Source organism: Elephantulus edwardii, unplaced genomic scaffold, assembly GCF_000299155.1.
Source record: "Elephantulus edwardii isolate Elephantulus edwardi_28Jun2011 unplaced genomic scaffold, EleEdw1.0 scaffold00045, whole genome shotgun sequence".
NCBI classification, from domain to species: Eukaryota; Metazoa; Chordata; class Mammalia; order Macroscelidea; family Macroscelididae; genus Elephantulus; species Elephantulus edwardii.
Genome location: NW_006399795.1, coordinates 19,055,994 through 19,082,009, shown reverse-complemented (window position 1 = coordinate 19,082,009; position 26,016 = coordinate 19,055,994). Strand labels below are relative to the sequence as shown.

The following is a 26,016-nucleotide window of genomic DNA, read 5'->3' as shown; positions in this document are numbered from 1 at the left end:
GGAGTGATATGGCCATATATGCAGGAGGAGCTGGGGAAATGTCTAGAGTCGGAGGGAGGGAGGGAGGGAGGGAGGATGGGACTGAGGCCCTGTCAACACTGTGATGCCAGACTTCCGGTCTCCAGGATTGCAAGAACAGAAATCTCTGCTGCTCTAACTTGCCAGCTATGACACTCTGTGACAGCAGCCGAAGTAACTCATGGCACCACTGATCCCCCTGCAGCCTCAGACTTCCTGCAGAAACCTCCCGTTCGGGTGGCCGAGCTGACAGCACCATGTTGAATGTTTAGTGTTGGAGCATCTTCTTGCATTCACTTCTATCCCTGGCAGGATGCTTTAGGGGACAAAGGACACAGCCCTGTGGTGTGGTGGGTTGGGCTTGTACCTGCCAGAGATAGGCAGGCAAGGCCTTATCTGCAAGGCTGTGTAACCTGTCTGAGAGGCAGAGGGTGAGAAGTGAATTATGCAATTAAGAGAAGGCTCCCGCAGGACAGGAAGTGGGACTGTCTGAATTTCCTTATGGCTGTGGTAACAAAATGCCACAAACTGGGTGACTAAACAGAATAGACATCCACTCTGCTACCATCCTAGAAGCCAAAAATGTAGAAGCAGGATGCAGGCAGGGCAACGTCCCTTCCAGTTTCTGGTGGCTCTGGGCATTCCTGGGCTTTTAGATATGTCGCAGGGATAGGATTGCTGTTAGCACTTCTTGAGTTGGTCGCACCTCATAGCCTAGAAGAGCATCGAAGCTTTTCTTCTTTGCTGACCATCTACTTTACCAAGAGTGATGTAGTCCAGTGTGGCCTCACGTTAACATGACTGATAAAAACCAGGTGTCCTGGAGTCGATTCTGAAATATACTCAGTGTGTCAGAGCCAGAATGCTCCATAGGGCTTCCGAGGGTAGATCTTTCAGAAGTGAATTGCCAGGACTTTCTTCCAAGGTGCCTCTAGGTGGACTTAAACTGCCAACCTTTCCATTTGCAGCTAAGCACATTGACTATGTACACCACGGAGAGGTTCCTATCAAACTGAGAACATCTGCCAAGACCCAAGACTCTGCTTCCTGCCAAGCTCTGGTGGCCTGGTGGCAAGAAGCTGCACTGCAATCCCAGAGATGAGCAGTTTGAATCCACCAGATGTTCTGCTGGAGAAGGAGGGACTATCTAATCTTTTCCTGTACCAGTCAGATCCAATTTGATGGTACACACACACAAAATAATAATTTTTAAATTTTTTTTCTTTTTGCTTTTTAAATTTTTTTTTTAAAGACTCTGCTTCAAAGCAAGGTCTCATGCCCAAGTATAGGGTTTAGAACTTGGACATCTCTTTAGGGGACCCAATTCAACCCATAACTGGGATCTTCTCTGGTGAGTTTTAATTTCTTTTCCCAGGGAGGGGGGCAAGAGAAAGGTCTATAGGTGGTGGGTTTGGATCCACACTCCAGTGCTGTGGTAGAAAGTCCTGGTGATCTGCCTGCATAAAGACTGCAGTTAAGAAAACTCTTTGGAGCTCCGTTCTATCTGTAATGTATGGAGTTTCCATAAGCCAGAATCAGCTCTCCAGAAAGGGGGAAGGGGCCAGGAATAGTCCAGACTTGTTCCATCATCGAGCTAGTGAATGCACTTCATCAAGCCTCAGTCTCCTCATCTGTGAAATGGAGACATTAATGTCCACTTCGTGGTGTCAGTTGCTCATATGCATGAGAAGTTGTCAGCTGTGTAGCCACCACATACAACACCGAGAGCACTGGCTGGCATTTCCTGGATACCTAACTCCAGCATTCACTCCAAAGACAGAGTCAAGTGGATCTGGGTTCAAATCCCTACTGCTCCTTCTCTGAGGGTATAGGAGGGAGTATCCAGGGCCTCTTAACACCAGCAGTCAGGAAATCAAAAGACAGATTGCATTGGGAAAATCTGCTACCAGGGACCTCTCCAGAGTGCTGAAAAACAACAATGTCAATCTAGAGACTAAGGTGCGCCTGATCCAGGTCATGGTCTTTGCAATTACTTGCAATGTGTCAGAGAGCTGGACAGTGACTAGGGATGACAGAAGAATAGATGCTTTCGAATTATGGAGAAGAGTCTTTGGACATACCATGGATTGCCAAGAAAACAGACAGGTATGTCTTGGAGAGAATGAAATCAGGTTTCTCCTTGGAGGCTAGGATTTTGAAGCTCTGTCTCACATGCTTTGGGCATGTGGCCAGGAGAGGCCAGTCCTTGGAGAAGGACATCATGTACGGAAGAGGGGAGGGACAGCTCAGGAGAGGAAGGCTATGGATGAGATGGATTAATATAGTAATTGGGGCAATGGGAGTTGGTGTGTTGGAATTAGTGAGATTGGCTCAGGACAGGGCAGGCTTCAGAGCTGATGTACATAGGGTCACTAAGAGTCCAGGTGACTCAACGGCACATTAACAGCAACAACAAAATCCAGGATCTTAAATGCTATGATTCTTTGTTTCACGCAGATGGGACCAGGGAGGTCCAGAGAGGGCCAGTGAGGTGCCCAGAGTTACACAGCCAGGCTGAACCCCAGTGCAAAGGGCACCCCCTACACCCACTCCTTTGCGTACCTGCCACCTGCCTGCTGTTCTTATCCCAGCAGCGCAGGACATGTCCTTGCAGGATGCCCGGGCAGGAGCTCAGTGGTGATTCTGTCCAGCGCACCAATACGGAGTCTATGCTGTGTTTCTTCACTGAGACTTGCTGCGGGATCCCAGCCCCTGAGGCTGCAACATCATCACCAAAAAGCACTGCTTGAGTGTCTTCTGTATACCCACCCACAGCACTCTCTAGAGACACAGCAACCTTGGATTGAGACAAGGTGGCCGGAAGTCCCAGTCAGCTCCTAAATTACCCTGTGCAGCATGATCTCATCTTGTAGAAAAGACTCAGGGCAGGATCTCCTAAAGAACTCTTATTCATACATCAAAGTCTTTGCACCAATGTCCATTCTTGTAGGACCCCTTCACTATGATGCCTCCTGCTTAGTTCATCTGCCCTCTGAACCCCAGCTACTATTTCATGGGTTTGATATAATTTAGTAATTGTCCCTTCTCCCCTCTGAGCCTCAATTTTTGTACCTGTAAAATGGGGCAAGGCTGTTCAGAGTAGCTTCGGTATCAATTGAGCTGAGTTCTGGCAAGGGCCCGACACACAGTTGTTGTTGTTAGCTGTTGTTGAGTGTGCCCTTGACTCATAATGACCTTGGCCCAACTGAACAAAATACTGCCTGGTCCTGCACATCCCCACCATCAGCCACAGTTTGGATTATTGTGACTCACAGTGTATTTATGAGCTGAGTAGCCAGGCCTTCCTTCCTGGTTTTACTTAGTCTGGAGTTCTACTGAAATCTGCTTAATATCCTATAGGAAGATGCTTGCCTCCCCCGACAGTCCGATGGTGACTGTGAACTGCGCGCATCACTGGAAGTTGAACACGTCTCCTTCACGGGCAGTGAGAATTCTACCCTTCAACCACCACTTCCGCCTGACCTTGTCCCTTAGAGCAGGGGCTTCCAAATGCTCTTATCTCCTCTAGGGAGATGATCCCAGAGGTTTGGACCACTCACCATTCCCCAAGAAGTGGTAGGTGGACAGGACTGTGGACCACGAGGCAAACTTCTTCGGGTGCTCTGAGGCAAAAATGGTGAATCGATAACACCTCTCCTGCTCCATTGTCCCCTGTGCTGGTCTCCAGCTGTAGGTCACTAAAAGAATGAGGAAAGGTCAGGTCCCATCACTGCCCCCCTGCTGCTGGTTGTGCCATCTGCACAGAGTCCCTTTGAGAACTCCTATTCATGCTTCAAAGCCCTTGCATCAATATCCGCTCCTCCAAGACTCTTTATCTGTGGGCTCTTCCTCAACTAGTCTACCTTCTCCTGTTCAGCCTTTGCACTATAAAGCAAAAGGTGTCTGTATCCAGTTCTCTACCCTTCAGGCTGGGGGCTTTTCCAGAGCCAGAATGAGGCTTCTTGGGGCCCCAGCTGGACTCAGGAGAGAGAAGGTAGGAGAGCAGGAGGCTGCCTGGATTCCACACTGGCTCCTTTTCCCCTCCAATGAGATCATTAATTTGTCACCCATGTCTTGCAAGCTGACACCCTCCTTGGTGCAGGTAAATGTTTACCAGACACCTTGGGATGTGAGACTTGTCACCTCAGCCTGCCCGGGGCTGAGCCCAGAGAGTCTCAGAAGTCTCAAGACCAGCATGGATGGGAGGGTTGCAGTTATAGCTTGTCCCCACCACTGTTACTATGACCCAGGGGCATCATCTCTTTGCGTGGGTGGGCTACCCTAGGTGGATCACCCCTGTAGGATTCAGCCAGCAGGAGACCTCATAGCGGACACAGAGGCAGAGGTGGGTGCCCTCCAAATACCTGTGCCCGTTCCAGCCACGTCCATGGTCGGGGATATCTTTTGGGTACAAGTGGCATGGCTTCTGTCCTGGCCATGGAGTTGCCACTCAATGCAGTATGCTGTGGCCTGGGCCCGGCCTGTCCAGTGCATTGTGGTCCCCTTGGCTCCAATACTGATATTTAGAACTCCGGGTTCTAGAAAGAGAAAGATTGGCATGGAAGATTCAAATTAGGGGATGCCCCACCTCACTCACTCTCTAGGCCAGCAACCCCACAGGGCTGGAGTGTCTGCATCTGGCTTTGGAAGTAAGAGTGGCATCCACTTCCTAAACAACATGCCTCTGGAAACTCTAGGAACTTTGAGAAAGGATGATAGTTACAGAGAGGCTTCAGGTCTTTTGTTCATGGTGTAGCTATGAGTCGTGCTCAACTCAATGGCAATCAACAACAACAACAACAATAACCCTGGGGACGGCTGGAGGGTGGGCATAGAGGAGGTAGCAGGAGGGCTTTGGAGTGCCCAGTCTGTTCGCGGGCTCCCTGCCATGACCACCCCCCATTAACACTCCCTGTACCACCCTGACTCCCATTGCTAATCAGCAGTGTCTCCTGCTCTTCCAGATGCCTATCCCCCAACACCCCCTCAACCAGAGGAAGGTGTGGCTTCAGGACCAGGACTGCTCAGCTGGATCACACCCCCTGGGGCCTGCACCCCAGGATCAGAGGTACAAGATTAAGGTCCTCCTGTGCCTTGGGCTCATCTCCCTCACGTGGTACAACCAGGGCATCTGGAAGCAGCCTTGGAGAAGTGGGAGCTGCTTCCAATCCCATAGCCATTTCTTACTGAGCACCTGCTGTATACCCTAGGCCAATGCTAAGTGCTTTACTAGTATCACTCACTAGTAAATGGGGCTGTAAGCCAAGCCCAGGCACAGCTTCATTTCTCTCAGTCTTCAGGACCTTAAAATGGATATCGTCACAACAGTCTTGTCTTCAGCAAGCTACTGGGGCATAATAGGGCCAGAGTAAGATGAGGAGAATGAGGAATTCAGTAGGGGCCCCAAATTTCAAGGAGGAGTGGCACAAAAAGTTCTGTGATCAAGATAAGCAACATTTTAATGTAGGTATCTTTAAAATCAAAATTAATAAAAAAATATATATGTTGACATTACACATAAGTCAGGAGGTGGAGAACACCCGAATACTTATCAAGAGATGATGGATAAAGTCAATGTAGTCCATCCACATGATGGAATATCTATCAAGCAGCCACAAGAAGGAATTTATCACTGTTACCTGCTACGGTAGGTATTTAAGCTGAGAATGTAGTGCTAAGTGAAAGAAGCCAGACATAAAAGGCCACTATGGTTCTGTTCATAACAATGTCTAGTACAGGCAAATCCATAGAGACAGAAAACGGATTAGAAGCTGAGCAAGGGAAGGAGGTGGGGAGTAATTGCCATGTGCTGTATAAATCTTGATATGTGACTGTATTATCTCAATAAAAAATTTAGAAAATAAATAAAATATTAATATTCTATTTTTATTATTTTTTGTGTGTGTGTACCGTCAAATCGGATCTGACTGGTACAGGAGACTGTCCCTCTTTCTCCAGCAGAACATCTGGTAGATTCGAATTGCTCACTTCTGGGATTGAAGTGCAACTTCTTGCCACTAGGCCACCAGAGCTTGCCCATAAAATATTAATATTTTAAATAAGGATAGAATCTACCTTGTCTTTTTATAAATACTCACTTACTTCACCCTGATCTTGGTCTTTGTTTCAATAAAACTTTATTGACAAAAACCAAGTGTTTCCCATGATACATCTTCAAGGATATGAACATGTACGGCCAAGCACAATCAATAAGAGTGCATCTAAATTCCAAAATCAATCTCCATAATAGTCTATGTGTTTCCTACTGCCAAGGGGGCCCTTTAGAGTAGTGAGAGAAGATCTTCACCCTGAAACCCACAGCGTCCCTTTTCAGCAGGAAGTAGCTAAGAGAATACGCCATCCCCTTTTCCTTATGACTCAGGGTGAAGTCTCTCTCAGGGAGGAGTGATAGGGAATGGCAAAGGACACACTGACAGGGAAGATTAGTCAGAACTGGCTTTGACAAGCACTGTGGCATTTGGACAAGAACAAACTGGGAGGAGGGTAGAGAGAATAGTGCAACAATGAATGAATGGAAACCCCAAATCTCTGTAAATGTTTATGAAAATTAATAAAATATAGAAAAAAAACAAGTGTTTGCCTTAGTGGGTTGTACTTTGCTCATGAGAGTACACTGCAAAGCATTATAATACTGAGTTACACTATTATATATCCTGATTACTGAGTGTTTGGACTCAACTTAAAATTAGACATCCCCTTAATTTTGTGCATATGGTTCAGAGGAGGTACTCAATTGCAATGGACTCACCCCCATACACCTGCAGAAGTACCTGTATGCTTGTCAGCAGGGATGAAACATGTCTGGTTGGGGCCTGAACCAAAGAAATTCTCAGAAGTGACAGTCACATTATAGGCAGCACCCGAGAGGAGGAGATCTTTCTTTCGTTTCAGAATCCTGCTGGTGTTGGCCTGGCATGGGCAGGACAGCATGTACAGGTGCACGTTGTATGTTGCTTCCATGTCAGCGTCATCGCTCTGGCACCCTTCTGGAAGCTCAAGCTGGGGTGGTGCCTATGAGCACGAGAAGTGGCTTGTCAGGACACATTCACTGTCATAGACAGAGTGATCAGTACACCGCCAGTAAGTTACATGTATCAAAGTGTTTTAAAAAAAATATCACAAACTCTAGTGCTGGCAAAGCTGCTGGAAATTTTGCATTCACTTCTACCGATGATTGGTTTTAGTCTGGGTTGCCAGTTGCCATCGTATGAATTCCAACTCCTGGCTATCCAGGCATGCAGAGCAGACAGCCTGACTCTGATGTGAAGTCACCGTGAGTCAAACCACATCAGCCAAATCAAGTGTAGTGAAGCCATTGGGTGGGGAGTAGTTAGTATTTTTGCCTTTGATCCTCTTTGCAAAAGAGTTTCCCTCTGTGCCTCAGTTTCCTCCTCTGTAAAATGAGGCTGATTAGACTGTACTTAGTTATTTTGGAACCCAGAGAAATTTCACTTCCTCCCATCAACAAATGAATGGAGAGAAAAACCTATGGTATAGTCACACAATAGAATACTACACAGCACTGAGAAACAAAGATTTCATAAAACATTACACAACATGGGTAACCCTGGAGGACATTACGCTGAGTGAGTGTTATGCAGTATTTGTCACAAGAGGACAAATACTGCATAAACACCACTGTTATAAAACAGGAGTGACATGGGGGTTGGAGGGGGAAACTAAGAAAAGAGGGGATACATCATTGCATTGGAATAGATGAAAGAAAGAACTGTTTAAAAGAAATATGATTTGACATTATTTATATGACCACAGTCCAAAATAAGACTGGGGGGGTGGGAGGGAGGAAATTATGCAACAATGAATATTTTTTTTCTAATCTATTTTATTAGATATTTTTATTATTATTATTTTTGTGTGTACCGTCAAATTGGATCTGACTGGTACAGGAGAAGATTGTCCCTCCTTCTCCAGCAGAACATCTGGTGGATTCAAACTGCTCACCTTTGGGATTGAATAAATAATTTTTTTTTAAAGTGAACTAGGTCAGGTAGGAAGGAAAATGTGCAACAATGAAGGAGTGAAAATCCAACTTTTCTGTAAACTTTGGTTAAAATCACAATTTTTTTAAAAAAGAACTCTGACTTTCTCCCCCCTGAGCCAGCCCACCTGCAGTGTCCATTTGGACCAGTTGCCTTGTCTCCTCCTGGCTTCCACCCTCTGCCCCTCCCTTAATGCAGCCTGAGCCCAACTAGGTTCATTACCTGGTCACACCCATCAATGGCTCCCTATTAACTCAACAGTAAAACCAATCATCTGCCTGGCCCCTGAGGCCTGTGTGTCTCCTCTTCTTCCATCTCCCATTCACTCACCTCTCTGCAATCTCTTATTCCCTGCTCCCCATCTCCCACCACACCCCAGTCCTACAATGACCCCAATACCTGCAGAGTCATTCGCCTCCTTCCTTCTGAGCCGAGTGGCTCCACTGAGCAATTCATCTTGAACTGTGGTGGGATTGCTGCAGTAACACAGTGAGAGGACTGAGCTGAGACTGCCTCCTTCGCCTCTCCCCCCATGAAACACAGCACCCAAGTGATTTGTTAGTTTCTAAAATCAGCGGGAATCTCCTTGGGGTCTGTTTCCCAGTCTTGGCTTAGGACAGCAGAAAGCAACAGCTCACCAAGGTCAGAGGCAAAGACTGGGAACTCTCTCAAGCCCCCTTCTCAAACCAGGATCCCAACCCCCAGGAATAGCTATCATCCACGATTCCAGGTTATCCCAACTTTTTCTTTGACATAGTCTGAAACTCCCTTTCTCAGTTCTCTGTTGAGGGCAGCAGCCCATTTAATCATGTTGGGCACATGGTCCCAGTGAAGTTTGGCCTGATGGTCCCCAAACCATAAAGCCCCTTAATGGGTGTAGTGGGGCCCAGGCATCCCCTCCTGAGGGTCTCAGAGTTTATGGTCCAGTCCCTTGCCAAAGAGCAGGATGCATTTCTCCTGCTCTTTTTTCTATTGTTGATGCCTCCTCATTTCTAACCCCCCCACACCTTATTTCTAACACTTGCTGCCTTGTTTCCAAAGCCAGTGCCCCAGGTGCGCTCACCCGAAGGGACACACACAGAGTCACTCCACTGGCTCCAGGGACCTTCTGAGGCATTATCTAATTTGAGCTTCCGCCTCTGCAGCTGGACTTCCTGAGCTGAATCCGGCTCCAGGGGACAAAGGCAGGACTCTGAGGAGAGATAAATCAACCTTTAGGCTGTGGGGCTGCCCCCACCCAGAGTGACCCAAGGCACCACAGTAATCACTCAGCTATTTTGCACTTTACAAGTACTGACTGTACACAGTACTGGGTGCTGGGGACAAGGGAGTTTCTGCCTTTGTGGGGTCTCCAAGTACATCCATTTCTGTCCCTGCCCCAAGTTCAAATCCCCACCAAGCTACTTCCTAGGGGCATGATTTTGGTACCTGGGCATTGGTTTCCTTACCTGTGGGATGGGATGATCAAATACTTAACTACAGAGCAGAGTAACATGCATGCAAAGAGCTTAGCATTGGGCCAAATATACAGTAGGGGTTCAATTAATGTTGCCATTGTTGTTGTTGTTGTTAGTCTTACCTAAGCCAGTATCCTTCTGAGGTTGACAGTGGCCCTAGAATGAGATGACATTTATGTATTGCTTTTCCATTTCAGTGTTAAAAATATTAGTCATTTAAAAAATGACTTTCCTTTGTACATCAGTGTTCACTGCAGGATTATTCATACTGTGAATTCATTCATAAGATGATTAATCAAAAGGTGGAAACAACACAAATGTTCATTATCATATATGCTGTTGCTGTTGTTGTTATGTGCCGTCGAGTCGCCTGCGACTCATAGCGACCCTATGTACAACAGCCCTAAACTCCGCTCTATCCTGTGCCAATCGCACTGTCTCCGACACTCCCATCCCAATTATCCCAGTCACTGAATCAATCCACCTCATAGAGGGCCTTCCTCTCCTGCGCCGTCCCTCCACCCTCCCAAGCATGATGTCCCTCTCCTCACTACATGTCCAAAGTATGTTAGACGGAGCCTCAGAATCCTTGCCTCCAAGGAGCCACCCGGTTTAACCCTCTCCAGGACAAATCTATTTGTTTTCCTAGCAGTCCATGGTATTCTCAATACTCTTCTCCAGCACCACAGCTCAAAGGCATCAGTTCTCCTTCTATCCTCCTTGGTCATTGTCCAACTCTCTGATGCATAACAGGTGATTGCGAAGACTATGGCCTGTATCAGACGCACCTTAGTCTCCAGAGAGACACCACTGCTCTTTAGCACCTTGGAGAGGTCCCTAACAGCAGACTTTCCCATGGCAATGCGCCTTTTAATTTCCTGGCTGCTGGTGCCAAGACTGTTGACTATGGAGCCAAGCAGACTAAAGCTGTGTACAATCTCAATCTCTTCACCATCCATCCTGATGCTGCCAATTGGTCCAGTGGTGAGAATCTTTGTCTTCTTGACATTGAGCCTCAATCCATATTGCAGGCTGCAGCCCTTGACACTCTGCAGCAGGTGCTTCAGGTCCTCCTCAGTTTCAGCAAGCAGGGTTGTGTCATCCGCATAACGCAGATTGTTGATAAATCGTCCACCAATCCTGACCCCACATTTCTCCTCATAGAGCCCAGCCTCCCGGATAATCTGTTCTGCATATAGGTTGAAAAGGTATGGAGATAGGATGCATCCCTGGCGTACGCCCTTCCCAATTTTGAACCATGCAGTGTTCCCTTGCTCTGTTCTGACGACTGCCTCCTGGTCCAAGTATAAGTTTCGCATTAGAACGATCAAGTGTTCTGGGATTCCCATTCTTCTCAGAGTCAGCCACAGTTTGTTATGATCTACACAGTCAAATGCCTTTGCATAGTCATATATGCTAGTAAACAAAATGTGGTTCACGCAGACAATGAGCGGGTGCTGGTGGCGTAGTCCATAGAGAGTTGCCCTGCTAACTCAAACGTCACACCTCTCTGGCAGTACAAATTCACCAACCTGGATGGAAAGATGGCTAATCTCCTCCCACACAGTTTACAGCCTCTGAAAAAAAATGCTGGAGGGTCAGCTATGAGTAGGTTCAGACTGCACAGGAAGGAGAGGGGGGGAAACGTACACAATAGGATATTACTCAGGCAAAAAGAAAGATGGTATTATGTGGATGAACCTCAAAAACATTAGGCTGCTGGGGTGTTTGAACCCTTGAAAATTGGCTCTTCTAGCCGTTTCATTAGCCCCCAGGGAGGGGCACAGTCTCCAACTACCTTCACAGTGAACACATGGTCTTGCAATTCATCAACAGCTGTGGGCTCAATATAGGAGAATGCTTTCCACACTGTGAAAGATGGAGAGATGGTGGTGGAGAGACTGTGGTAAGCTGTAACCAAAGGAACACCTTGGAGATGTAGCCAGTTAGAGCTTTTGTTTGCTGGAAGATTGAAGGAAAAGCTAACTTGTAACTTCTCTGAGATAAAGTTTGCTGGATATTGAGGAAACCAGAGGCTTCTTACATTTGTGCTGCTGAACTGAACCAGGACTTTGACTAGTTGAGAAATTGTGTCTTGCTGGTAATCTAGTTTGGGACTGGTGGACTAAACTTGGACTTGTACTGGTGATATTCTTTGACTCTCCGACTCTCCAACCTATTTTGTAAATAAACCTCACAACTGTGAGTAAAGTCTGTGAGTCTTAGAATGAACATCCGACCCAACGATTGGTAGAAATAGGTGCAGGATCATGGGAGGTGGCATGTCTGATCTCGTAGTAATTACAGTGCTATGGAAATTACTGATGAGGATTCTTCTTTATGAAGCAGGTACAATCAGACTTGGCCAACTTCATATTGCATTTGCTCCTTTTGCAGCTGCATATAAACCAGACACGAAAGGACAGTGTATGATTTCACTAATATGAAATATCCAGAATAGATAAATGCATTGAGACAAAAGTAGATTACTGGTTACCAAGGACTAGGGCTTAAGGGGCACTATGTTTATGCAGTAATTAGAAAGTTTAGGGATCAGAGACACAGGTGCATGTAGCAGAGAAGCTCCCGTGTCTTTCTTTTTGCAAAGATCCTCTCTTTAATAAATTCCTTGTTTGTATGGGGGGATGTTTGCACAATCTGGTGAATGTAGTTAATGTCACTGAATTAGGTATTCATTGATCCTTCAGTGGGTTTTCAGAGGCTGTAAACTGCAAAGGAGAAGACTGTCTATCTTTTCCCCACAAAATAATGGGTAGAATAGATCCACTGGAGAGACACCTACTTTCGGCTAACAGCACAACTTCCTACAGACTACACCACCAGAGCTACGTACCCCAACTCCTCATTTATTGACATGGTTGATTTCCAAAGACTAGGTCATTATGCAAAAATTGACATTGTGAAAATATTGAGGATGACCACATTGCAGCACAAAGTGAAGGATTATCACATACCGTCAAACTCTTTGGAATCTTGACACAGTCAAGCTGGCAAAACCTTAACACACTGTAGACGGAATTACTCTCACTTCACACCTTGATATTTGTTACTGCCGGATGTGTAACACTACTATGCAAACCAGCTAAGAGAAGACATTTTTACTGTTGGAAATGCAAAATGTTGGATATTGAGATATCAGTGAGGAGTCGTTGTATAATGATGAAATGGCAAGCATTTTGTTATTTGCGTTTTATCACAAGAAGATATAAACATATGGCTAAACAGTAAATTCTGCATTATAAATATCGTACACAACGGAAAGATGAAAGAAGTCCCCAACCAAGCTAAATACAATATGCAGCCCTGGCTTGGATCCAAGAACAGAGAAAGGCCTTTCCTGCAAAAACAAGTGAAATTGAAATAAAATCTGGAGCTTAGTTAACAACTGTGATCCAATGTTATTTTCTTCATTGTCATCAATGGACTGTGGTCACATAAGATGTTAAACTTGGAGGAAGCTGGGTGAGGGATACTAGAGAAACCTCTGGACTAGCTTCGCAATTTTTCTAAGAATCTAAAATAATTGCAAAAAAGTTTAAGCGTTTATATAAGACATTATTTTATGAAGCAAAATTCTGACTTCAAAGTATGGCTGTGTTTGGTGTTGGGGGTCAGGAGGGTTCAGTTCAGGACCCAGCTGAGCACGTATGCTCTGTGGGATCCTGAGGTGGTCTCTACCACCCTGGGCCTCAATTTCCTCATCTGCAAAAGGGGTTAAGAAGCTCTACAGCAAAATGTGTTGTTATTGTTGTGTGCTTTCTAGTCAGAACTGACCCATAGCTAACCCTCCAACAGATTTTCTGAAGTAGTTCATTGTACGGGAGGAGATTGCCCATCCTCCCGCAAAGCAGCTAGTGGATTTGAACCGTGTGCCTTTGGGATTGTAGAGCAGCTTCTTACCACTAGCCCATAAGAGCTCCCTCAAAAAAGTATGTTAGGGGACTAGAATGAAAATATAAAGAGCTATCACTTCTTATCACCTGGCCCTGATGATCTCATACCCATTTACCTAATGGAGAAATTGAGGCTCAGGAAGGGGCACTGTGTTGACCTCAGAAACCTCCCAGTCTGAAAAAGGAGGCAGTGACTGCAAGCCAGAGGCTAAGAACGCATGTCTCCCTCCAGAGTGGAGACCACACAGAGGCTCAGCTTTGCTGATGGGGGCAGGTGGGCATAGAGGGCCTTGTGTATACTTTTTGTTGTATTTGCAAATAATATATTGTGATTCTGGATTTTTGTATCAACTATGACTCTGTAATATCACTTCTATAATGATCGTAAACCACATGTACGTGATTTATTATATGGAAATGGAAAACGTCTGAGCTTAGACAGACCTTAGACTTTAGTCAAGAATGCTGTCAAGAACATTAAAGTTGGCCTTCCCTCTGCATGTGATAATAAAAGAAAGCATACTATAGTTCATTTTCAGGGAGCTCTGGTGGTCTAGCCAATAGGCAATTTTGGTGCTAGACTGCTTCTCTAGTGGTTCAATCAAATCCATCAGCCACTTGGAGGGAGAAAGATGGACAATCTCCTCCCATGTGACTTACAGCTTCTGCAAACCCACTCGGGGGTCAGCTCTGAGTCACTTCCAACTCAAAGACACTGAGTTCGAGTCTGGAGGAGTTTTGGGGGGTTTTTTGTTTTGGTTGTTTTTTTTTCTTTCTCCCCTTTCCTTTTTATTATTATTAATTTTAATGAAAATTTACATAGACTTTGGATTTCCATTCATTCATTGTTGCACTTTTCTCCCTGCCCACCCCTTCCTCTAGTTCACTCTTCTCTTTGAAAAGTAAAAGAAAAATTCTTTCATTGTTATACAATCCCCCCCACTCCCAAGTCCACTCCACTGTGCAGCCTTCATTCTGGACTCCTGTCATTACAATAATACCTAATCATATATCCCCTTTAAACAGTTCTCTCCCTCATCAGTTTCAATGCAGTATATATAATTTTATCCCATCTTTTTCTCCATCTCCCCCCACCCCAATATCAGTCCCTTTTTACAACAGTGACATTATGCAGCATTTGTCCTTTTGTGATTGAGATATTTCACTAAGCATAAAATCCTCCAGGATCACCCATTTTGAATAATATTGCATGAGTTCCTTGTTTTTCAATGCAGCATAGTATTCCGCTGTGTGAATATACCACAGCTTCTCTATCCATTCTTTTGTTGATGGGCAGGCACTTAGGTTGATTCCAACTCTTTGGTATTGTAAACAAAGCCATGATAAAGATAGGTGTGCATTGTTTTGGTTTTTTGAGTTGTTTGGTTTGTGGGGTTTTTTTGTCATCTTTGTAACCTACAGAGAAATTAATCTAAAGAACTTTCCTACTCTTTAACTTTGAAGAAGAAAAAAAATGAGCCATTTGGGTGATCTCTGACCCTGGAGAGAAGACATAGCATAATAACTAGCCTTTGACATCACACTGATGTTTGTGTGAAGTCAAGGTGAGGAATTCACATATAAGCCTTTAATTTCTGCTGAGAAAAGACAGACCTGGAACTTCTCTGTGTGCCTGGCTCTCTCTGAAGACTGAGGTGGTACTGAAATCCTGACCCCTCCCACCAGCCTCACAGCCTCACGGGCCCAGCTGGGAGAGCCCTCAGCAAATCTGAGTCATGGTCCACAGTCCTTGCAAAAGGTTAATGCCGAAAAAATAAAGACTGGGGTTCCAAACACTGAACTTATATAGCCTCTTATATTGAGTCTCCAGGTCTAGATTGATGCCTTAAGGTTTTACCTGTACGCCTTGCTGTAACTACCTTGCAATACACTGAATGACTTTATGTGTGTCAAATGCAAGTAATTTTGAACTTATTTTAAAATTTAAAAAATTCCTGCCCAGGAGGGACTTGCTGAACAATGAATGTCAGGATGTGTGGATGGGCAGCTTGGACCCTGCAGGCTGGGAGGGGTTTGCAAGCACGGAGACAGAGGTGAAATCTTTCAGGGGAGGGGATAGCCTGGACAAAGGCAAGGAGGCTGGAAACCAGGGACCTGGTGGCCATTCAGAAGGGGCCCAAAAGAAACAGAGACAGACAAGGTGCTGGCATCAACTCAGCCAGACTGAGAGTTAGAGTAATGGGGAGCCATGGAGGGTCTGTGAGCGAGAGAGGCTATGCTCACTTCCAAGTGTCAGAGAGTCGCTCAGGGGTGGGGCACGGGCCAGAGTGGAGGATGACAGCGAGGTTTGAGAATGATTTGAGGTTGTGAAGTTGCACTGGGGAAGGATCCATGCCCACCCTGAGCCAGAGCATAAACTCACCAACTTCCAGGGGCTTCCGGGGGTCCGGCGTCGAAACTGCACCTCAGCCTTGTCCTGGTGTGCTGGAGTCTCCCACTCCATGAGCAGCTCCCCTGCTGCCCTCGATTTCTCGATGTCTTGTGAGGAAGGTGGGTCATATTTAACTGAAAGCAGAGGTGCCAAAGGGAAGGGCAATCAGGACGTGAGTGAATCGCTAGGCACTTACTTGGACCCAGCTAACCACCCAAGTCCTCCAAACATGAAACAGATACCCCTGCAGCCTGAGGTGCTTCGGTGCCAACAGCCAGATGTCCACAAAATGTCTCATCAGCGAAGAAAAAACCCACAGCTGTCGATTGCAGATCATGGCAACCTTCCATTAAGTTTCCAAGGCTACAGATTTTTATAGAAGGAGACTGCCTCCCAAACAGTGACTAATAGATTCAAACCACCAACTTTTCAGTTAGCAACTCAACATATAACACACACACAGTATGCCACCAGGCCTCATGAGCAAACAAAGCTTTAAAATATTAATACTAAAAAATATTAATACTTATTGCTTGCCAAGCTGTGGTGAGACAAACACTTTGGTGAATTGCTGGTGAGAGGATAGCATTAACCTCTATCTCTCTGGAGGGCTAGTAAGAAGAAATTAGGAAGATGGCACAGGACGTGGCAAGATCTGTTGTCCATGGAGTCTCTGGCTATGAGCGAGAGATGACCTGACAGTCCCTGACAATATCAGCATTAAGAGACTTGACAATGCTATAGATTAATTTCTAGCAGCCTGAGCTAAGGAGAGACATCTGTTATCCTTTCTGTACCTTGAGCAATCATGGTAGATTCATCCCTACATTTATTCCTGCTAGCTCCTTTTAATCCTTCAGGGCTCAGCTCAGACGTCACCTCCGAGCCCTATAAATCCCTCACCACCTGGATGCATCCTATCTTGTCCATTGGCACCATGTGAATTTGAGCCCCCAAAAGATGGACAGAGCCATCCAAGTGAGGCAAGTCAAGCAAGGTTGTTATGAAAAGAACAACAAAACAATGAAAATGCAAGTTTGAACTTTGATTCAAATTTTGATATTTTGCTTATCATGGCCTTTTTTTTACATTAAATTGTGTTGGTTTTTTTAATTTTATTTTATTATTTTTGTGTGAGTGTACCCTCAAATCAGATCTAACTGGTACAGGAGGAGATTGTCCCTCCTTCCCCGGCAGAGCATCTGGTGGATTTGAACCGTGCACCTCTGGGACTGTAGTTGCAGCTCCTTACCACTAGGCCACCAGCGCTAGCATTCATACTGACTGTTGAGTTTGTCATTGGTTATGGATTGGATTGAATTGTGTCCCCTGCAGAACACATGTTGAAATTTGTGGGTCAGTGTTTATAAACCCCATATGAGAGTGGGCTGTCCTGGTTACACTAATGAGACAGGATTAGTACAGGGTTGTTTTAAATCCATTTCTTTTGAGGTTTAAAAGAGATTAAGCAAGTCAGTGAGAGAAGCTGCCATGGTCACACAGTGATCTCTGAGGAAACAAGAAGCAGAAGTTAAAGAGACAAGGACTCTCCTCCAGAGCCATCAGGGAGGGAAAGCCTTCCCTAAGAGCTGCTGCCCTGAATTTGGACTTTCCATTAAGGCTGTAAGAAAACAAACTTCTGTTCCGTAAAGCCTTCCACTTGTGGTTTTTCTGTTATGTGTGTTGTGTGCCATCTAGTCGGAACCGACCCATAGCTGCCCCTCTAGGGAGTTTTCAGGTTGCACAGGAGGAACAGCTGGTGATTCGAACCACGTGCCTTTGGGTTGGCAGCGCGACTCCTTACCACTAAGCCATCAGAGCTCCCATTATCCTGTTATAGTAGCACGAAGAAACTGAGATAGTGTCCAAGGTGCCTGCTTTTTCTGCCTCACCCTAGGAGCAGTGTGGGGCAGTGACCTTACTGACCATGCCATGTCCCTGTGACTGTGGCTGTGTGGCCCCCACATTGGTTCTGACTCATAGCAACCTTGCACTGCACAGTAGAAACTGCACCCTCAGCATTTCAAAGGCTGTAATTGGTGGTCGTGGATTGCCTGGTCATTTTCTTACTGATTGATGGTGGACTGGGGCCCCTGACCTTTCAGTTAGCGGCTGGGTGCTATAGCCATTGCATCACCAGGGCCCCTGGCGATAGAATCCCCTGAGTCCAGGCCAGGGGACCCAAGGGCACAGAGGACACAGAAAGTAGACAGGAATCCAGACAAGGTGCTGACCAAATGTGTTGAGTATCAGGGAAATCTTAGGGGACTTCTCTGTCCTGTTCTGGATCCGGGACTCCACCCAGAGCTCAACGACGCTGAGCACAGGTACGCCATCCTGGTCGGTGAAATTCAGGCCGGTGGCCGAGCCTGTGCTGAAGTAGCAGCAGCGAAGGCTGGAGCTGCAGGGCGAAAAAGAAAAATAGGTGATGATGCGTCTAGAGCCTACTGGACCCCAAGATGTCAGGTGTCATGGAAGTTTTTGTGTGTGGTAAGAAGCAGCACTACAATCCCAAAGGCACACAGTTCAAATCCACCAGCTGCTCAGAAAAAGGATAGACAATCCAATCCCCTCTTGTGTGGTTTACTGCCTCTGAAAATCCATTGGAGAGTCAGTTATGAATTGGTTTTGACCTGATGGCACACGACAACTATAACATGGGGGCTCCTTGGCTTGAGATTTAGGATGTTAGAGGAATCCCAAAATCTCCCAGCATGGGAAGCCAGAGAGGCAGGGAAGAAGAAATTATGAAGGGATGGATGAATGGATGATGGAGGGAGTGAAGATAAAGGAAATACTAAAGCAACCCTCCGTACCACCCACTCTGGGATGCTCATCCCTGCTCACCCCACACCACAGAGGCCCACTCCTCCCTTCTCAGATGAGAAACTGAGGCATGAGACTAAACAATTACCAGGCCCAGGTCATGCACCTGAGACCAGGGTCATTGGAGTGCAGGACCAAGGTCAGGATGGTGGAAGGTTTGAAGATGAAAGTGGGGTTCTTACCAGCACCTCAAGAAGTGGCTGACACCAGTCTTGGGACCCTCGTACTGCCAGGAACACTCATAGTTACCCGAATTGACTATCCGATGGCAGCTCAGGTTCCGGGGACCTGAGGTTGAGCCTGAAGAAGATTCCAGAGGTTTGAGAACAGACCAAGGTGTGAGGGGGTGGCACTGTGGGGTTCAGCGCTGACAGGAAGAATTCTTGTAACACTTTGGTTTCACTTCAGACCACAGCAGTTCTCAGCATCCTCCCTGCCCTTCCCCACTTCTCTCCTCTCCTCTCCCTGCTCACTCTACTCCAGCCTCCTGACTGGCCCCCAAACACAGCAGGTTTGCTCCTACCTCATTTGCACATGCTCCAGTGTGCTTCTCCCTGATCTTCTTTTGCATGTTAATTATTACAGTGCATACACACTTTCATAAAGGATACACATGAAGGAACTTGCTGGGCAAGAACTGGGAGGCCTCCCACTGTGGACTTCCATGTCCCCCAAAAGGATGCCTCCTTCCCACAGGCGCTGATATCTTTCACCAACTGGGAAGCTCCCTTGATCTAGCATGCTAGTTTCTCCTATGTCACTTCCCTCTCCACTAACCACCAGCCCAGAGCAGCCTTCTGTCTTCTCCTAACTGTAAAAAAGACTTTAGGCTGGTCCATCTTCAGCGTTGTTGTTGTTGTTATGTGCCATCAAGTGACCTACGACTCATAGCGACCCTATGTACAACAGTTCCAAGCCCTGCTCTATTCTGAGCCAACCTCATTGTATCTGACACACCTATCCCCATTTTCCCAGTCACTAATCCATCTCATCCAGGGTCTTCCTCTCCTGTGCTATCCCTCCACCCTTCCAAGCATGATGTTCCTCTCCAAGGACTAGCCCCTCCTTGCAACATGCCCGAAGTATGTCAGACAGAGCTTCAGAATCTTTGCCTCCAAGGAGCAGCCTGGCTTCACCCTCTCCAGGACTAGCTTCAGAGTAGGGAGAACAAAAAGCAGGAGAAATGAGTCACAAGTGGACCCAAAAGAAACAAATAGTTAACTGACTTGATAAACTACAGAGACTCTGGGATGTTTGAAACAAGGGGGGAAGGGAGAGAAAGACTATTGGAAAAAAAGGTTAAAAATAAAATAAAGAAGCCTCTGAAATGTGTACCCAAACAAAATAAAGAGAGAAGGGAGAGATGAAGGTTGTAAGAAAAAGGGAGATAGGCGAGCTCTGGTGGCCTAGTGGCAAGGAGCTGCACTGCAATCCCAGAGGTGGGAGGTTCAAATCCACCAGATGCTCTGCTGGAGAAGGAGGAACAATCTCCTGTACCAGTCAGATCTGATTTGACAGTACACACACATCATCATCACCATCATCATCATAAAAGGAGATGAAATATAGCTTACATCCAGGAAAGTCTGTAACACCCCTCAATATTCAATTAACAGGAACTGAGGAGGAAGTGGGATGGGGGGAGGGATTTGTGAGTTAGGATAGAAACTCTTGTCATCCTGCAGAAAGTGTGCCAGTCTGCTTCTCTGTCAGGCCTGAGTGCCCGATTTTGCAAAATGGCCTGATAAAGCCCCACTCTCGCTAAAGTGAGTTTTAGACTGGATTCCATAAATGCTTGTCAGGTCAATGCTCTGAGAAACTTATCAGCAAGCTCATATGGGATATGGCGGCCGGAAGACACTTCTCCCAGCTTGGAAGCAGCCTGGTCAGGGGATGATATTGACCCGCCAGTTGCCAAGGGGAGCAGAGACACTATCCTCGGTACTGACAGCATTTTTCACAGTAACCCGCTCAGTTTTTCTTTTTTTTTCTTTCTTTTTCTCGGTTTTTCAAAGCTTGTGTGACCACTCATTGCACGCAGTCTGTGTATTTATGTGCTTATCTCTACTCCTTCACTCATCTATCGATCCGTCCACTTGCCCCCTGACCACACTGTGGGCTGGGCTCACAGTGGATTCCATCATGCCTAGAAGTGTGCCTGCACATAAGAGGTGCTCAGTAAATCTTTTCTGAAAAACAGAGTGTAGAAAGTGCCTGCTCAGTTCCAAACTCCTTGAGGCGTATGTTATAAGCACAGATACTCCAGCAATAGTTCCCTGGGATGAAAGAGTTCAATGAAATGTTGTGTCCGTGTGCTGACCCATCTGAAGTGATTCAGGCCTCAGTCCATGAGACTTAGGGGGAAGATTCAGGCTTACGGAGGGGCATGACTGCTATCAGACACCATGAGCCTGGCTGAGGGTGGACCAGCAGCCTGTAGGTGGAGTGTCTGGAAATCCAGGCAGGCCAGGACTTTGGCTAGGAGGGAGAGGACTGCTGGAGATGAGTTGTACACAGCCCAGTGTGAATGCCCTCAGAGCTGCTCCGAACCTGACTCTGTGTCTGGGTACGGTAGGTCCTGGAAACAGCAGCCACTGGATCTGCAGGCTCCAGCTGCAAAGACAATGAAGGGATGATGATGTTTCCAGTCTCACAAGATGTGAAGAGAGGTACCCAGCCTGTGGGTCTTCATGCAACTGACCATCTCCTAATCATCTGTGCACCCAGCTGCCATCCATCCATTAATCCACCTGTCCACCCAACCACCATCCAGCCATCTATTCACCTGGCCATCTGTCCATTTATCCACCCATCTTCTCACCTGCTCATTCCTCGTTTATCCATCCATCCATCCAGCATCAGTTTATCCATTCATTCACCCATTTGACCATCTGCTCAGTCAGTTATCCTGGTAGCCAGCCACTCACATATCCATCAACCAATTCTATCATCTATCTATCCACTCATCCAACCACCACCATCCACCCCCCACTCATCCACCCATGTTGTTATTCTTATGTACCATTAAGTCAGAAGAGACCTATAGCTGACTTTCCAGAGGGAATAAATTACACAGGCGGCGAGTACCCATCTTCCTCTCATGGAACAGCTGGTAAATTCAAAGCACCTGCCTTTGTGTTGGCAGTACAACTCCTTACCACTAAGCCACCATACACATATCCATTTGTGCATCTATAATATACATACATACATACATACATACATTCATACATCTGTCCATCCATCCATCCATCCATCCATCCATTCAACTATCCATCCATCCATCCGCCTACTCATTAATTCATACACATGTCCATTTGTAAATCTACCCATCCATCTATTGATCCAAACATCTATCTATCTATCCATCCATTCATCCATTTGTCCATCCTTAATCCATCCATTTGCCCTTCAATTCACCCACCATTTATCAGCCATTGGCCTCTATAATATATAAATTCCCCAAATGGATACAGATATATAGTTGAGTTCCTATGGGGAGCTCACTCTAGAAAAGAGAACAGAACAAAATGATACCTAAAAAAAAACAAAAAAATTCCAAGCCAGGAAGACAGACAGCCTTGTCAGTGTTGAGAGAAGTGAGCTGTGCCTGGGGCACCAGCCATGCCTGGAGCCGGTGTTTGGGCAGACAGAATATAGCTGAGCCCTGAACAGATGGGCTGGGGTCACAGTAGTGGGCAGCAAGGGGATGAGGGGGTTTGACCTCATACCCAGGAATGCCAGAGACTCCTGGGTGGGGGGATTACTGCTAGATTAGAATCCTGTGGGAGAAGACAACACCCGAAAAGCAGGACTGTGTGACCTGACTGTGAAGGAGGACTCTGGGCTCTCTGCACCCCGTTTCCCTCTGTGGCACCACAGCTCACCCCATGGTCTGAAACTTTCAGTATACCTCCTGCCTTCCTCCATGAATAGCCATCCACTGCCACCAGATCTGAACCCTGTCCTGTCCTGTGCCATCCGCACAGTCTCTGACCCACTCGAGTCCATTGCTACGCTCACTGTCAACCCACCTGGTTGAGGGTCTTCCTCTCCTTCGCTGACCCTCCATCTTTCCAACAATGATGTCCCTCTAGAAATAGCCTCTCCTAGCAACATGTCCAGAATGTGTAAGACAAAGCTTCACCATCCTCACCACCAAGGAGCACAGCTGGCTTCACCTCATCCGAAGATACATACCTGTATATATTACACGTATCTGTTCTAATGAGGGCAGTGGTGGGATTTATACTTTGTATCCAGAAGACATAGGTTGTCTCCCCAGCAATGAGCCTCATGTGTAGGCACCACCTGTCGGCCCTTGGAGGCTTGTGTGTTCCCAGGATACTGAACTAGTTTCAGTGGTGCTTCTAGACTAATATAGACTGGGAAGAAAGGCCTGGAAAATGACCTCCGAAATGAAGCCAAGGAAAACCCTGAAAAATCTGAAAGTTCAGTTCACAATGATCTAGGGCTGGAAGGTGACTGGCCTGGGTAGTAATTCTTTCTGCTACGTACATAGATGTCATGAGTCAGGCTGACCCAACAGCATCTGACAAGGACAACAATGGCATATCTGTTACATGCACCCTTGTTCTTTAGCTCCTTCCTATCCGCTATGAAATAGGAAGAATTCAGTGTTCCCCACAGAAGAGAAAATCAAGACCTCAACTCTAAGCCCAGAGCCCAGAGGGGTGGCCATCACTGATGTACCCATTTGGTGGAAAGAAAAGACTGAGGCAGAGAGACAGAGCCAAACCTCAACCTGGAGTCCACGGCTCGCCACACTCACACACACCTGATACCATCAGCGAGAGAAGCCAGGCTCGGCATTGGGGTACTCACCATCTTGCCTGGGGAGGAGGAGGAGGACGGGCAGGGCCAGCCTGGCCACAAGGCACCTCATTGGTTCCACGTGGAGCAGCAGCCCAGGCAAACTCCTGAACCACCAGCGAGGCCCGAGCCTCCCCCTCCCCGCCCCAGAACACATTAAAGCTGAGCAAGAAAGAAAATTGAAAGAAGAAAGAGGGAGGAAAAATGCAAGCTGTGACTGCTCTTCCGGGAACATGTCAAAGTGCAATAAAACCCCAGGAAGTCAGCTCAGAGGTGGGAGCCTCCCTCTACCACAAACCCACCTGACCAGGGGACACCATGCCAGGCCCTATGGGCTTCTGGTATCTGCACACACTGGTTTCCAGCCTTTTCTGGACCCAGAAGGGAGCCCAAGGTACTAGAGGTCTGAGTTCCTTTATCAGGAAGCACCTTCTGTGTATTGGAGGACAAAAAGATGCCCCCCATACCCTGTCTCCAAAACCCCAGCATTGGAACACTCTGGATCTCAACAACTGATCCTGGGTTCTTGCCTCGTAAAGAATCCCTTCCTTCACCCACAAAACTATGATTCATGTGACAACATGGACCAGCCTGTAAAATGTCATGTGGAGGATGATGCAGAAGTAGATCAAGAAAGTAAATAGAATTTCCGTGACTGCAGATCATTCCGAATAACAACAACAAAGCATCATAAAGAGTGAAGGAAGCCACGCACAACCATGGACACCTGATTCCACGTATATGAAATATCTAGAACAGGTAAAGGTGTAGAGACAGAAAATGGACTAGTGGTTGCCTATGACTTGATGGAATCCCTTGGTGGTGTAAATGGTTATGTGTTAAACTACCTGTAAGGTTGGTTGTTCGAATTCACCCAGAAACACCTTGGAAGAAAGGCCTGGTAATCTGCTTTTGAAAAGTACGGCCTTGGAAACCCTGTGGGGTCGTTCTCACCACTCATGGGGTCACCACTAGTTGGAAACACCTCATCAGCAAATAACAACAGCAGCTTAGGAGAGAGACAGCTAATGGGTACGGAATTTCCGTTTGATGGGTGATGAGAATGTTCTGGAACTAGTCAGAGGTAGTGGTTACACAACTTGCTGAATGGACTAAATGCTGCTGAACTGTGCACTTTAAAACAGTACATTTTATATTGTGTGAATTTCATCTCAATTTTTAAAATGTCAACAGAGCTCAAGGCAACAAAGGAGAGGGGTGAGGGTCTCTCCTCAGGGATGGCATGGGGGGGCTGCCACGTGACCCACCTCCTCCTCCGGGGAGGCCAGCTGAGCAGTAGCCGGGTCGGGCAGGGTCATGCGTCCAGCAGTCCATGAGGTCAGCGCCACACGGACAAAGAGGCAGTGTCCCTGGCCTGGCACAGGAGGAACTGGGGCCCGTGACCCTACACAGGGCAGCTTTCATGGGCCACAGGGTCCAGGCCAGGGCGAGGAGATGGGAATATTGATGTGTGAGGCTAGGGGGAGAGGCAGAGAGAGAGAGAGAGGAATGGAGAGAGAGAGAAAGAAACAAATACAGAGCTAAGAGAAGCAGAGATGGCAATTAGAGAAAGATAGATAGAAATATAAAAAAATAAGAGAGAGGTGGAATACCTGGGAATTCTCCTTCGATTATCCCGAGACCCTTATCCTAGGAGGCTCCAGTGCCTACCCATTTCACAGATGTGTAAACTGAGCCCCAAGGATCTGGCTGAACGTGAAGATATAGACGTGGACTCTGAACCTGAGCAAGCCTGGGGCTGAGTTTCCCTTGTGAGAGTGAGGTCTAAGCTCCAGGTCTACCCTACATGATGTCTCTGCCTCTGCTTACCCTTCTGCAAAATGGGCTGTTGTGAGGATGAAGGAGGGAGGCACTGAGGGCTCCAGGTGGATGTCGGTATGATTATTGTTATCATTGTTGTCCCCTTTCACAGAAGGTGGAGAAGCCACTGGGTTTCGTCTGCAGAGGAAAGACTGAAAGAGAGGGTAAATGCCAGACACAGATGCACCTTGGGTCAGGGCTGGGGCTGGGAGGGACAGGGGATAAGGATACCCTGAGGGAAAACAGGACTGCCTGGAAGAGGAGGCACTTGAGCTGGGACTGACAGAACTAATGGACGTTTCAGGTAGACTGAGGCAAAGGCAGGAGATATGTGGCTGGTCTCCATGTGGAGAGGAAACTGTCATTATGGTCAAAGACTTTGAATGTTGGGCTGAGGGACTCAGATTTCTCCCAAGGGCACTGGGGAGCCATGCGGGTGTGCGAGCAGAGGAAACCACAGCCATGCCTGAAGTGATGTTTCCACCCTTATTGGGGTCACAGTCTAGAGCTCACTGAGGTTCACCACACCCACCTACCGTGGCTAGCTCCTCCGGAAAACCCTGTGGGGCTCCTTAGTGGCCCCTCCCAGTAGCCCCAAAAGCACAGCTGGAATAGGACTTCAGGCTGCCCCACTTTGCCCAGCCCCACACACTGGGCGAGGGAAGGCTGGCAGGTTGCAGCAGGTCACAGGGGCCCCGGAAATTGTGACAGGAGGAACCACAGGGCCTCCCCAC

The 26,016-nt window shown here is 46.9% G+C and overlaps 1 protein-coding gene across 1 annotated transcript in view; it reads right to left on the bottom strand.

Moving 5' to 3' along the window:
* IL12RB1 (interleukin 12 receptor, beta 1) overlaps positions 1-24,780 on the bottom strand; it is a 68,352-nt gene extending 43,572 nt beyond the window's left edge. The window contains exons 1-13 of the mRNA XM_006885985.1: positions 24,730-24,780; positions 23,769-23,832; positions 21,179-21,241; positions 18,811-18,928; positions 18,037-18,203; positions 15,794-15,936; positions 9,625-9,652; positions 9,103-9,231; positions 8,439-8,515; positions 6,810-7,050; positions 4,383-4,556; positions 3,579-3,716; positions 2,581-2,736 (exon numbers count right to left, since the gene is read on the bottom strand). Coding sequence (XP_006886047.1) covers positions 2,581-2,736; positions 3,579-3,716; positions 4,383-4,556; positions 6,810-7,050; positions 8,439-8,515; positions 9,103-9,231; positions 9,625-9,652; positions 15,794-15,936; positions 18,037-18,203; positions 18,811-18,928; positions 21,179-21,241; positions 23,769-23,832; positions 24,730-24,780 — 1,549 coding nt within the window. The remainder of the gene's footprint in view (positions 1-2,580; positions 2,737-3,578; positions 3,717-4,382; positions 4,557-6,809; positions 7,051-8,438; positions 8,516-9,102; positions 9,232-9,624; positions 9,653-15,793; positions 15,937-18,036; positions 18,204-18,810; positions 18,929-21,178; positions 21,242-23,768; positions 23,833-24,729) is intronic.
* Between the last annotated feature and the right edge of the window lie 1,236 nt (positions 24,781-26,016).